Genomic DNA, 14,482 nt, shown 5'->3' with positions numbered 1-14,482 from the left:
TAAATTACAACCCTGGTAAACTATTTAAAAGCTTTTATCATTTATTAACTCTGTTATCACTTAAATGAATTAAGCCAAAAATTGGCATAGGTCAAGATATCAAAGGATTCAGTGACACCGATTTTGATAACAGTACGTAACATTGTAATATATTCCATACAGGTGTACGATGTTCTTTGGTGTCTGGTATTGTATTTCGTGGTAAATTTCTGCAAAAGCTAAGAACTTGTTCATTCACTTCACTAATAACTTGAGATTTTATTTCTATTTCATTGGTGATCAAAAATGATTTAACCCAACAGCAAGGAATGTCGTGCTAGGTACGGCATGCACCAAACGTTGGTAGTTGTGGTGCGCCGTATTTATACGCAATGTGCAGCAGATTTTGCATTATGGTACCATCTGTCCTAGGGATTGTGGCTTAGTCAAACTTTCTTTCACACAGGGATAGCATAATATTTTCTCTTCCTTGTGGTAACATATATCGAACATATATAACATATATGAAGGTTAATGGAGGCAAATCAACTGTTACAACATTTACAAACAGGAGCTTTAAAACTGAATTTGAATATACTTTGGATGAGGTAGTTATCCCAAAAGATGGCAAGTGCAAATACTTAGGTGTGGATTTGAAAGTAATTTGCACTGGAAGAGTCATATTGATGACATTGTTGGGAAAGCATACAGATCGTTACATGTCATAATGAGGCTACTTAAGGAATGCAACAAAGAATTAAAAGAAAAAAGTTACTTGAGTATGGTTCGTCCATTATTGGAATATGCAAACAGTGTTTGGGATCCTCACCAAGAATACCTAATAAAAGAAACAGATAGTGTGCAAAGGAAAGCAGCAAGATTTGTAACAGGGGATTTCAGGTGAAAGAGTAGTGTATCAGAAATGTTAAAGGAACTTGGGTGGGAAACTTTAAGTAAGAGAAGGGAGAAAACTAGACTTATAGGATTATATAGAGCCTATACAGGAGAAGAAGCATGGGGAGATATCCGTGAGAGGCTTCAGTTGGAAAATAATTATATCGGCAGGACTGACCACAAATATAAAATTAGAAGGAATTTTAGCAGAAGCGATTGGGGTAAATTTTCATTCATTGGAAAGGGTGTGAAGGAGTGGAACAGTTTACCAGGGGTAGTGTTCGATCCTTTTCCAAAATCTGTACAGATATTCAAGAAGAGAATAAACAGCAACAGAGAAAATAAATGAAGTGTTACAGAGGGCATTCGACCAGTGCAGGTTATTGTAAATAAAAAAATGTGTGTGAATAAATTAATTCCATCCCCTGGTCTAAGGAGTTTAGACAGCCAAAGTAGGGGACTGCCTGTAGGGGTGAAGTACAGTGGGGACTTCGAGGGCCCTGGGACCGCTACGGTAGCTGTGAAGGCTCTTCAGAAACTCTGAAAAGTGGTGGCAAAAGGGGCTCTGGTTAAGACGCAGCAGGTCGTTATGCTACTTAGGATCCAGAACGGGTAAAAAAAAAAAAAAGTAAATAAATAAATGCAATGTAAATATTAATCTTATACCAGTTGTATAGTATCATTTGAAGTAATTCCACATACTGTATATCAGTTGACTATATTTGTAAGTAGTACAGGAGATATTATAAGTAGAATTTTGTAAACAATATACACTGACTGACAGAGCAAATGCAACACCAAGAAGGAGTGGTTCGAAAGGGATGAAAGTTGGGGAAAAAACAGAGACGGCACGGACGAATAATTGATGTTTATTTCAAACCGATATGCAGGTTACACAATGCGCACGGCATCGACTCAGTAGGATGTAAGACCACCGCGAGCGGCGATGCACGCAGAAACACGTCGAGGTACAGAGTCAATAAGAGTGCGGATGGTGTCCTGAGGGATGGTTCTCCATTCTCTGTCAACCATTTGCCACAGTTGGTCGTCCGTACGAGGCTGGGGCAGAGTTTACAAACGGCGTCCGATGAGATCCCACACGTGTTCGATTGGTGAGAGATCCGGAGAGTACGCTGGCCACGGAAGCATCTGTACACCTCGTAGAGCCTGTTGGGAGATGCGAGCAGTGTGTGGGCGGGCATTATCCTGCTGAAACAGAGCATTGGGCAGCCCCTGAAGGTACGGGAGTGCCACCGGCCGCAGCACATGCTGTACGTAGCGGTGGGCATTTAACGTGCCTTGAATACGCACTAGAGGTGACGTGGAATCATACGCAATAGCACCCCAAACCATGATGCCGCGTTGTCTAGCGGTAGGGCGCTCCACAGTTACTGCCGGATTTGACCTTTCTCCACGCCGACGCCACACTCGTCTGCGGTGACTATCACTGACAGAACAGAAGCGTGACTCATCGGAGAACACGACGTTCCGCCATTCCCTCATCCAAGTCGCTCTAGCCCGGCACCATGCCAGGCGTGCACGTCTATGCTGTGGAGTCAATGGTAGTCTTCTGAGCGGACGCCGGGAGTGCAGGCCTCCTTCAACCAATCGACGGGAAATTGTCTGGTCTTGCACATGCTGAAGAATGGCGGTTGACGTGGCGTGCGGGGCTGCCACCGCTTGGCGGCGGATGCACCGATCCTCGCGTGCTGACGTCACTCGGGCTGCGCCTGGACCCCTCGCACGTGCCACATGTCCCTGCGCCAACCATCTTCGCCACAGGCGCTGCACCGTGGACACATCCCTATGGGTATCGGCTGCGATTTGACAAAGCGACCAACCTGCCCTTCTCAGCCCAATCACCATACCCCTCGTAAATTCGTCTGTCTGCTGGAAATGCCTCCGTTGACGGCGGCCTGGCATTCTTAGCTATACACGTGTCCTGTGGCACACGACAACACGTTCTACAATGACTGTCGGCTGAGAAATCACGGTACGAAGTGGGCCATTAGCCAACGTCGTGTCCCATTTATCGTTCGCTACGTGCGCAGCACAGCGGCGCATTTCACATCATGAGCATACCTCAGTGACGCCAGTCTACCCTGCAATTGGCATAAAGTTCTGACCACTCCTTCTTGGTGTTGCATTTGCTCTGTCAGTCAGTGTAAATTTATTAAAGATGAGCTGTGTGTTTAATGGAAAACATTGTTAGCGTAAATTGTATAATATTGTATTATTGGAAAATTTTCTTCTCTTGTTAATTTAATATTTAGTGCTTGACAATGTATTTTAGTGTACCATTTGCCACCGAGGTAAACACCTCATTTGCAAATAAAGAGATTTTGATTTGATTTGACTCTGTCCATTGACCTTTTCCTTTCCTCCGAGCACACTGGAAGTCACCCATTTTAGTGCTGCGACAAGTAATCATGGCAAGAAGTGGCTCTCTAATAAGAATACAGTAAAACCTCGTTAATTCGAAGTCGTTGAGACTAAAAAATCGGACTTCGAATTACGTGATTTTGAATTAACCGCCAATTCGCAGTTCAGAAGTACCAACCCTTGCCGCGTTACAAAATATTCTAAGGCCCGTTACAGCATCCAATTAACCTCGATTCATAGTTTATACCTTTCAAATGCCATGAAAAAAGAACTATTTCCAAAATGTATACAAGAAGGTGCATTTACAGTATTTAAATGATGCACTTGGATATCTCACTGGCAAACATAACCTCACACAATGAAAGAAAGAGAAAAACAAAAGCACGATTCAAAGACGAGGAGAAATCTATGCTGGCTGCCATGTGCAAGTGCTTTATTCATTGAATTACTATACTTTATGCATTTTAGATGCCTTGTATTTACACAGAAAGTAACTGATATCCTTAAAATCGAACTTTCCTATGACTATCAATGTACGATTTCCCACCACGGCACTTCTCTGGTATTCATAGGTTATAAACTTCATGGTTCTGATCCGTATTGAATTGTAAGTACAATATAATTATTAAATTAATGTAGTAATGGTCCACCTTTCAATACTATAATATGTAATATTCTAAATTACATTAATTAATTAGGGACTAGTTTCGGCCAGGGCTGGCCATCTTCAGACTTAATGTAAAACATCTAATAACTAAACAAATGTACATGCACACAATTGATATAAAACAAATGAAACAAGTATATACAAATTGACATTAAAAAACTGGGATGAAATTTAGATTAAATTTGAAAATAAACTAGATTCTAACTTCTTGAGTATGCTCATCATTGAGAATATTTCAAGTATTAATTTATATACACAGAACATCTAATCATTAATAATTCAATAGTAAATGGGAACTGGCAAAAGTTTGATCCCGTAGTTCATCACCAAATCTATTTGAGTGGTGTTAGTCATATGCAAGCCATTGGACACCGCTGTAAATAACCATTAGCTGACAGAGAACTGTTAGATGTTGTTTCATCATCAATCAAGGTAATAAAATGAGATGCTCTCGTGGTGCTTGTTAAATCATGCTGAAATGTTGTTGGACATTGTCAGGACGGCACGTGAAGATGTGATTAACACAGACACATTGTGTCTGGTATAAAATTTCCAATTCATTGCGGTGGCCATAAAGTTAACCTGAATAAATTAGATAAAATAAAATTAATGAATTGAATGAGAGAATGTGTTAGATGGCATAGGTTATATGAGACTTACCTCTCAATACAGCATGAGGTGTGTGGCCTATTGTTGTGTGTGCTTCAGATTAACTGTTGTGAAATTCAAATGAAAAGGAAGGAGAGGGGAGGGGGAAGGTCCTGAAGGAGGGTGGGAGGGGAAGGGGGTGGGGTGGGAAAGGGGGAATTAAGGCGGGGCTGAAGGATGTGGGGAAAAAGGATGGCTGTTGAGGAAAGGTGCTGTGAATATTATGAAAAACTGAATTATGACTTGTTGGTTTGACGTTACTGAAAATGGGAATTAGAAGGTCAAAAAGGATATTTGGCTTTTCTGAAATTTCATTAAGATTATGATTTGGGTTGAAATATTGATCTAAATGTATGAAGCAGCTTTCGGTATGTTAAGGAGGGGTCCTTTGTTGATGATTTTGAGAATTTCCATATCTTGTTTTGTGTCTGTGAATTTGTGATTATAGTCATGCATATGCTGTCCTACCTCTGAAAATTTATTGTATTTTAGGGCATTGACATGTTCCAAGTACCTTATATTGAAATTTCTCCCGGTCTGTACAAACGAACAACAGCATGGTATACCATGCCTTCAGTGTTCCAATGTCTAAAAGAGATCTCAAAAATGAGTTGAACACTATTCGTAATATAGCTAAATCCAATGGATACAACAGTTTCTTTATAGAAAAAATAATCAATAAATATAAATACCACCCTTCTACCACCTTGATAAAAAGATAAGAAAACCAACTCCTCTCTTTCCATCTTTACCTTCAACGAACAAATCTACCAAGTCACCAACATCTTTAAATAGCACCATGTAAAAGTAGCTTTCAAAACAAACAATAGAAATGCACAAGTCTTATATAATGCCACATCCATAAACAAGTTCAATAGTTATTAAAAATCAGGAGTATACAGGATCATTTACAACAGTTGTAATTCTTCTTACGTCGGACACAGTGCTGCGGTGCTATTTGATGCAGCGTATACGTATTGACTCATGACAGGTAATGAAGTGGAATCATGGAAAGAATGTTTTGTTTGGTTGTAGATATTCAATTAACTTTTCTTTAATGTTTTTTGAACATTTCTGAGAAAAATGCTTCATAGTAAAATCCCTGTTATTGCTGTGTGAATGTACCTAGTCAAAACAGTAGCCTCTAATAGTGCGCTGCAACGAACTGTTATACAGGGTCTCTTACGAAAGCCATACCGAGCCCATGGTGTTTGTACTATGCGCTAGATCAGCTGCCTCAGCCCAACTTACGTTGCACGTGGCTGCCCTGCTATAAGCGTGTATACATTCTTTTATGAAATCTTACCTAATAAAAAGTTACTGGAGGCGTCATCCTTCATAATGGGGGACTTCATAAACACCATTAGGATTTTCTGTACACCAATAGTGAGAGTTATGACTGTTCATTCACACGACCATTAAAATGAAACCAGGCACCATCCGAAAAGAACACAAGCTGTGGGTCAAATAAACGATCATTCAATAATGCATGAGACCACTCGCAATATCTCATTCTTGTGGCTGGATCAGCAGATTTTAAACAATGGGCCCGTGTAAACCTGTACGTGTAAGGATGTGGCAGAGCGGTAAAAAGAGGCAATAGTGTTTGGCCGTGCCCATGGCCATATGGTGCATGAAGTTGCTGGATTTGTTGGTGTTTCGCAGCAGACTGTTCAACGTGTCTACAAGCAGTGGTGTACCACATGTGGCCACGGACCACGTCATAATTGTGGTCGGAAAAGGATCCTGACTAAGAGGGACCCATGACACACGTCACAGCTTGTGAATCTTGATCGCTTCCAAACCAGACAGGAATTGCTGCAGTCAGTGGGTCTGTGATGTTTTTTTTTTTTAAATTTTTATATTTGCTTTACGTCGCACCGACACAGATATGTCTTATGGCAACGATGGAATAGGAAAGGCCTAGGAATGGAAAGGAAGCGGCCGTGGCTTTAATTAAGGTACAGCCCCAGCATTTGCCTGGTGTGAAAATGGGAAACCACAGAAAACCATCTTCAGGGCTGCCGACAGTGGGGTTCGAACCCACTATCTCCCAATTACTGGATACTGGCCGCACTTAAGCGACTGCAGCTATCGAGCTCGGTCTGTGATGTTTTGGGAGCGTACTCACTGAGGTGACTACTAACATGAACCAGCGTTGCCTTTCTAAATGATGAGTATGCTATTGATAGTCTGGCCCCGCGGTGTAGGGGCAAGGCATTCTCCTGTCACCTGGTGGCCCCGGGTTCGATTCCTGGCTGTGTCAAAGGTTTTTAATTGTAAATGATTAATATCCCTGGCCTGGGGACTGGGTGTTTGTGCTGTCCTTAACGTTCGTTTCCTCACATTCAACACTCTACACTTGTCCATTCCAATTACACGCAGGTTCATATCACATGGTGCAAGTAGGGGCAAAAGATCTCTATAGGTCGGCGTTAAAATGCTATTGATACCACGATTTTTCAAGATGACAACAGCAAAGTTCATGGGGTTGGATGCATATGTGACTGGTTTTATGAACACTCCCCCGCCCTGTTACATCTTGATTGGCCTGCAAAATCACCTGACTTGAACCCCATTGAAAATCTGTGGGACATGTTGGAACAGTGGGTAAAATGCCGACTTCAGCATCCCTGCAATTTGGTGGAATTGCGCCATAAAATCCACAGAGAGCGGCTTAACCTGCATGTGACATACCTGCGCAACCTTGTGGACTCACTTCCTAAACGGATCCATGCGGTTATCAAGTACGGAGGCGGAGTTACACGGTATTAAATGATACTTGTAATGATTTCTCCAGGGGTGAATAATCTTTTGTCCGGTGAGCTTAGTAGTTTAATAAATGTAACGAGTTGGAAAACATGCTACATCTCTGAGTAGTGATTTTAGTTTTAACGACCCTGACAACCCCCACAATACTGTGAACATAGCCATGGAGATCAATTTTCACTCTGAGTCTAAACCATAAGGAAGGGACTTTACATTTTGGAAAAAAACAACAACGTATATCCGCTGGGATATGAACCACAGCAGCCTTAATGAGAAGCTTAGTGATAATGTCACTTGGGTATCACATGGACACAAACAGAGAGCAGCTAGCATGGGTAAATATGGCTATGGATCGTAAGGTCTCGCATAGTGATGAGAAAGATGGCAGTTTATTATTCTGTATAGAAGTATCCAGTGAGGGTCTAAGAACTGACAACTCAGTTTACAGTTAAGACAAGATAAAAATATGTTTACCTTTAACTTGTTAAGAATCTCTGCTTTACGGTAATATGACTTTTTATTAGTTGGGAACATAAGAATCATATGTTCTGCATCCTCCATAGCCCTGGAAGAGAAGAAAAAAGTAGTTAAACCAGTGAGTGAGACTACAGTCAATCATAATAATTAAAGAGAGAGAGAGAGAGAGAGAGAGAGAGAGGGTCATGGAGAGATGTGCACTTTTTAACATGGTGGATGGAAGGGGGTCCAAATGCACCTTGAAGTTAGATTTTTTTATTTTCACGTACGTTGGGGAGTTGTGAACGAAAAACTGGTGGAAAATGTGTTGGGATATGACAGTCCTAACATGCTGTCATCAGGACACTGTCGCTACGCAACATACATTAAATATGAATATAAATGGTCTGTTATTGGACATTATAAATTTTCCAGCTAACTCATTCCTGGTTGCCAGCATTTCGCCCCTGTGTGCTAAGTTGGGCCCATCAGTTGGTAAATAGCACACCCACCAAGACGCATGGCTAGTGCATACCGTGGAGGCCACTGCGTAGGCTACTTGGAGTCACCGGCAGTGCCAATGCACTTGAGATACTTCGTCTCATTACCAAAAATTGATGCCTGCCTGCCCATCAGATAGGGAATCAACATCTATATCATACATTAAATAGCTGATACAAGTCAAGCTATTTTCGGTCTGCAACACGACGAGCCACATTCAGTCCATAATATCCTAAACTGTTTTTCTATGTGTATGTGTGTGATGCCCAGTCCAATCTACTGCGCACAGAGATCTGAAATTTTTGTCACAGGTAAGCACAGATTTTCACCGATCACTGGACATGCCACAAACAAAGTTTTCATTCCCCTGATTCAAATCATCCCTTCAGATATACTGTTTTAATTTATACGTATGCCGTTCCCGTTCCGCCTGAGTTTCATTTTTCTATGTGCATAAACAAGGCACAAGGACAATTGCTTAAAGTTGTTCGACTCGACCTTTGGAAACCATGTTTCTCCCATGGTCAACTGTATGTAGGTTGTTGGAAAGGCAAACACACTATACATCTTAGCTCCAAATGGAAGGCCACTCAATATAGCTTACCCAGAAAACTCTAGAAGGACAAAATTAGTATATGTTTTATATAATAATATAATGTAATAACTGATCAGTTCCTCAAAACTGAAAGAAGAATTATTGGAACTTGATAAAAAGTACCAGGTTGAAGGAGCCAGGAGAATCCTCCCCAATGAAACTGTCATCGAGAGATTGACCCATCTTATTTCCTTCACATCTTACGATTACCCGAAATGAGGATTTTACGATAACTAGTGATGAGAAATCTGGGAAAGAAGACACGAGAGTATAGAATCAAAGAAATTCAAGAGAATCTCAAAACAGACTCGAAATTACAGATGCAGAGAACAAGAATAAAATTACCACCCTTCTTAAGAATCACAAATTTTCAACTGAAATGATACACAGAAAGCCTGTAGAGATTTCAGACGAATTAAGAACACTGCGATCTGAATGAAGAAGTACTGGGCAGATAAGAAGAATCAAACAGTACAACCTTCGAAGAAAAAGTGTACATGGAAGACTCAAGTGGTCTAATGTGGCCAATAAAGTTAATAATAATAATAATAATAATAATAATAATAATAATAATAATAATAATAATAATAATAATAATAATAATAATAATATGGTCCTTTATCACGTTTGGGAAGTAAATGAGTAAAAGTAATTGGATTACTTGTAATTTTTTTCTTCAAATAAAATTGTTACTTTCTTCATCTTTTTGTTATGGCCATACGAGGACCACATTAATTCGTAACAGCTTCATTTCTTCTGGTCTTTTTCCTTGTAAAATATTATTTTGTTCTCATACTTTGCGACCTTCTTCGCTCTTCTGTCCATGATGATTTTGTTCTGAGCCTAGTTCTGTCCTGATAACCTGTGCAATATTTAACAATCACTCTGTTGTATATCTCTGGTTCCTGTATTCCCATTTCTTCTAGATCCCTTTGTAGCTCTTGGATCCAGTGTACTTTGGTCCTCTTATTCACAAGACATTGCTCCATTCTCAGAATGTGTCTGAAGAAAACGCTCTTTTTCCGTATGATGTCCGAGATTTTCTCTATCTTGCTATACAGTTCTTTGTTTGCTCCTCCTCTAAAGTGCTCTGTGCTTCACGGTTCCTGTAACTTTCTGAGAATCTCTTGTTTCACCATTTCTAATCTCTTAAGTGCTCCTGTTCTTAATAGGTTAAGAGTTTCTGCTGCGTACAAAAGCTTCAGGCCGGATCACTGTCTGGTAATGTCTCAATTTTGCATTAATCAAAATATTCTTCTCATTGCAGACGTTCATAGTTTGTATGCTAAATTTATTTTGTTTATTCACGCTCCCATTGCTTCTTTTTCTGTCAGCCCAGTGTCTATCCATTCTCCAAGGTATTTAAATGTCTCCTCCACCTTCTGAATTTCCCCTCATTCTACTGTCGTCCATCTAGGAGCTGCATTGATGTTTGACATATACTGTGTCTTTTCGACAGAGATCTGTAGGCTTGCTTTAGCCGCTTGTCTCTGTAGTTGCATGGTTTCGTTAACCGCCTCTTCTAAGGATTCCGACAATATCACAATATCGTCTGCGAATTCTAGACAATCTACCCGTATTCCTTTTTTCTTGCACCCCAGTTGTATTCCACTCTCGTCACCATTTCCTGATCATCTTATCAAGCACACAGTTAAAGTGCAAAGGGAAGAGTCCATCTCCCTGTCTGACTCCAGTTGTAATCTTGAAGGCCTCTCAAAGCTTTCCTCGGAACTTTACCTTGGATGTTGTGTTAATTAAGGTCTGTTCAATCAGTTCACTGGATTTTCTATCGAAATTCATCTCCACTAAAAGTTGGAACAGTGTTCATCTATCTACTGAATCATAGGCTTTCTGGAAGTCTGTGAGCACAAAATTCTTGCTCCTCTGTTTTTTATAGGTGATAAGTTTCAGATTCAAAATTTTTCTGCACTTGATCTCCCTTTCTAAACCCTCCTTGTTACTTCTCAATTAGTGGATTTAGTTGCTTTTCTACTCTGTTCAGCAACGCTTTTGAAAAACCTTATAGGCCACTGGTATCAAGGATATTCCTCTGTAGTTCCCAGGCTCCGATCTATCCTCTTCTTTGTGTATAGTATGTATGAGTGCCAACGTCCACCCTTCTGGAAGCTGCTCTTCTTCCCAAATTTTACTTATAATGTGTGTCAGTTCGACGATCATATTCTCGTTAGCATATTTCAAGAGTTCTGCAATGATCCCATCTTCCCCAGGAGCTTTATTATCCTTCCAGATATTTATGATGCTCCTAACCTCTTCCACAGTTGGTGGTTCTGAGTTGGGATTGTGTTCTTTCTTGTTGCAATCATTACATTCTAGTAATTGTTACTTTTTAGTAGTGATATACATCATATGGAAGTAGGAGTGGGGGGAAAAAAATTACTTTTTCAGTTCTATTACTGCAGAACCAATAGCTTCACCAATTCTAGTTGAGGCAATTTCTCACCTCTCTAGAACTTCCAAACTTACCCTAACGATGTTCTTAAAATTAAACACAGGTACTCCTTCAAGTGCTTCTCTAGTGCATCTTTTCACTACGTACAGTACAAAATGTACGATCCCCAATTTTAGGTTAGAAAATTTTCATAAAATAGTTTGTAATACAAAGTAGTGAACATCATGTGAATTTGTTAAATTAAGATACATACATACATACATACATAATCATTATAAACTGTTATGCCTTTCAGCGTTCAGTCTGCAAGCCTCTGTGAATTTACTAAACGTCGCCACAGTCCTCTATTTGCAACTAGTGCTGTGGCCTCATTTAGTTCTATACCTCTTATCTTTAAATCATTAGAAACTGAGTCTAACCATCATTGTCTTGGTCTCCCTCTACTTCTCTTACCCTCCATAACAGAGTTCATTAATCTTCTAGGTAACCTATCCTCCTCCATTCGCCTCACATGACCCCAGCACCGAAGCCGGTTTATTCGTACAGCTTCATCCATCGAGTTCATTCCTAAATTAGCCTTTATCTCCTCATTCTGAGTACCCTCCTGCCATTGTTCCCACCTGTTTGTACCAGCAATCATTCTCGCCACTTTCATGTCTGTTACTTCTAACTTATTCATATATCCCGAGTCCACCCAGCTTTTGCTCCCGTAAAGCAAAGGTGGTCTGAAAACAGACCGATGTAAAGATAGTTTCGTCTGGGAGCTGACTTCCTTCTTACAGAATACCGTTGATCGCAACTGCGAGCTCACTGCATTAGCTTTACTACACCATGATTCAATCTCACTTACTATATTACCATCCGGGGAGAACACACAACCTAAATACTTGAAATTATCGAACTATTCTAGCTTTGTATCACCAATCTGACATTCAATTCTGTTGAATTTCTTACCTACTGACATCAATTTAGTCTTCGAAAGGCTAATTTTCATACCATACTCATTGCACCTTTTTTCAAGTTCCAAGATACTCGACTGCAGGCTTTCGGCACAATCTGCCATTAAGACCAAGTCGTCAGCATTAGGCCAGACTGCTTACTAAATTTCCACCTAAATGAATCCCTCCCTGCCATTTTATACCTTTCAGCAGATGATCCATGTAAGCTATGAACAACAAAAGTGAAAGATTACAGCCTTGTCTAACCCCTGTAAGTACCCTGAACCAAGAACCATTATTCTCACTGCAGCCCAATTGTCAACATAAAAGCCTTTGATTGATTTTAATAATCTACCTTTAATTCCACAGTCCTCCAGTATGGCAAACATCTTTTCCCTCGGTACCCTGTCATAAGCTTTCTCTAGATCTACGAAACGTAAACACAACTGTTTATTCCTCTCGTAGCATTTTTCAATTACCTGGCGCATACTGAAAATCTGATACTGACAGCCCCTCTGTGGTCTGAAACCACACTGGTTTTCATCCAACTTCCTCTCAACTACTGATCGCACCCTCCCTTCCAAGATGCCAGTGAATACTTTGCCTGGTGATATTAATCAATGAGATACCTCGATAGTTGTTGCAATCCTTCCTGTTCCCTTGCTTACAGATAGGTGCAATTACTACTTTTGTCCAATCTGAAGGTACCTTACCAACACTCCATGCTAATCTTACTACTCTATGAAGCCATTTCATCCCTGCCTTCCCACTATACTTCACCATTTCAGGTCTAATTTCATCTATTCCTGCTGCCTTATGACAATGGAGTTTATTTACCATCCTTTCCACTTCCTCAAGTGTAATTTCACCAACATCATGTTCCTCCTCCCCATGAGCTTGGCTGTTCGCAACACCACCAGGAAGACTTCCTTTTTCGTTGAGAAGATGTTCAAAATATTCCCTCCACCTGTCCAGTGATTCCCTGGGATCTATAATGAGTTCACCTGCATTACTCAAAACACTGTTCATTTCCTTTTTCCCTCCCTTCCTAAGATTCTTTATTACTGTCCAGAAAGGTTTCCCTGCTGCTTGACCTAGCCTTTCCAGGTTATTACCAAAATTTTTCCACGACTTCTTTTTGGATTCAACAACTATTTGTTTCGCTCTATTTCTTTCATCTAGGTACAAATCCCTGTCTGCCTCGGCTCTTGTTTGGAGCCATTTCTGATAGATCTTTTTATGTTTACAAGCTGCTCTCTCTTCATCATTCCACCAAGACGTTTGCCTTTTCCCATCTTTTCAAACAGTTGTTCCTAGGCATTCCCTTGCTCTTTCTACTACAGCATCCCTGTATGCCACCCATTCTCTTTCTATATCCTGAACCTGCTTACTGTTTACTGTTCGAAACTTCTCACTAATCATAGCCATGTACCTCCGTCTAATTTCCTCGTTCTGGAGATTTTCTACCCTTATTCGTTTGCAGACAGATTTCAATTTCTCTACCCTAGGTGTAGAGATACTTAGATAGTGGTCTGTATCATCGAGAAATCCCCAGAAAACTCGTACATTCCTAACACATTTCCTGAATTCGAAGTCGGTTAAGATATAGTCTATTATGGATCTGGTACCCCTAGCCTCCCATGTGTAGCGGTGAATAGCCTTATGCTTGAAGTATGTATTCGTAACTGCTAGCACAGAAGTCCTGCAAACGCTTCCCATTTCCATTAGCTTCCATATCTCCCCCACATTTACCAATTACCAACTCTCACAGTGAAATCGCCCATTAGCACTATTCTATCCTTGCTGTTGACCCTGACCACGATGTCACTCAATCCTTCGTAAAACTTGTGAACTTCATCCTCATCTGGACCCTCACATGGTGAATACACTGAGACAATTCTCATCCTGATTCTTCAATTGCCAAATCTACCCACATCATTCACTCATTTTCGTGCCTAACAGAAACTATGTTGCATGCAATAGTATTCCTGATAAACAGCCCTAGCCCATAGCCTGCCCTTCCCTTTCTAACACCCGTAAAGTATGCTTTATAATCTCCTATCTCTTCCTCGTTATCTCCTCTTACCCGAATATCACTTAAGATGTCAGAGCATAATATTATAAGAATGATTTGTAGTTAGGGAATATTGAACATGAATATCCTTACATTTGTATAACTTTTAACCCTCCGTCGGTTGCGCCGTATCCAGAAGGCGCCAGCACTAGTTTTTTGCGCCCTACTT

At 40.5% G+C, this 14,482-nt stretch overlaps 1 protein-coding gene across 2 annotated transcripts in view; it reads right to left on the bottom strand.

Annotated features, from left to right (window-relative positions):
- The window catches only part of LOC136860156 (embryonic polyadenylate-binding protein B), an 89,980-nt gene that overhangs the window by 38,395 nt on the left and 37,103 nt on the right, over positions 1-14,482 (bottom strand). For both annotated transcript variants that reach the window (XM_067138739.2, XM_067138740.2), the window contains one exon: positions 7,814-7,904. In XM_067138739.2, the coding sequence (XP_066994840.1) occupies positions 7,814-7,904 (91 nt within the window). The remainder of the gene's footprint in view (positions 1-7,813; positions 7,905-14,482) is intronic.

The sequence above is a fragment of the Anabrus simplex genome, chromosome 1 (genome assembly GCF_040414725.1).
Source record: "Anabrus simplex isolate iqAnaSimp1 chromosome 1, ASM4041472v1, whole genome shotgun sequence".
NCBI classification, from domain to species: domain Eukaryota; kingdom Metazoa; phylum Arthropoda; class Insecta; order Orthoptera; family Tettigoniidae; genus Anabrus; species Anabrus simplex.
Note: the sequence above shows the minus strand (reverse complement) of the source record. Positions and strands in the feature narration are given on the sequence as shown.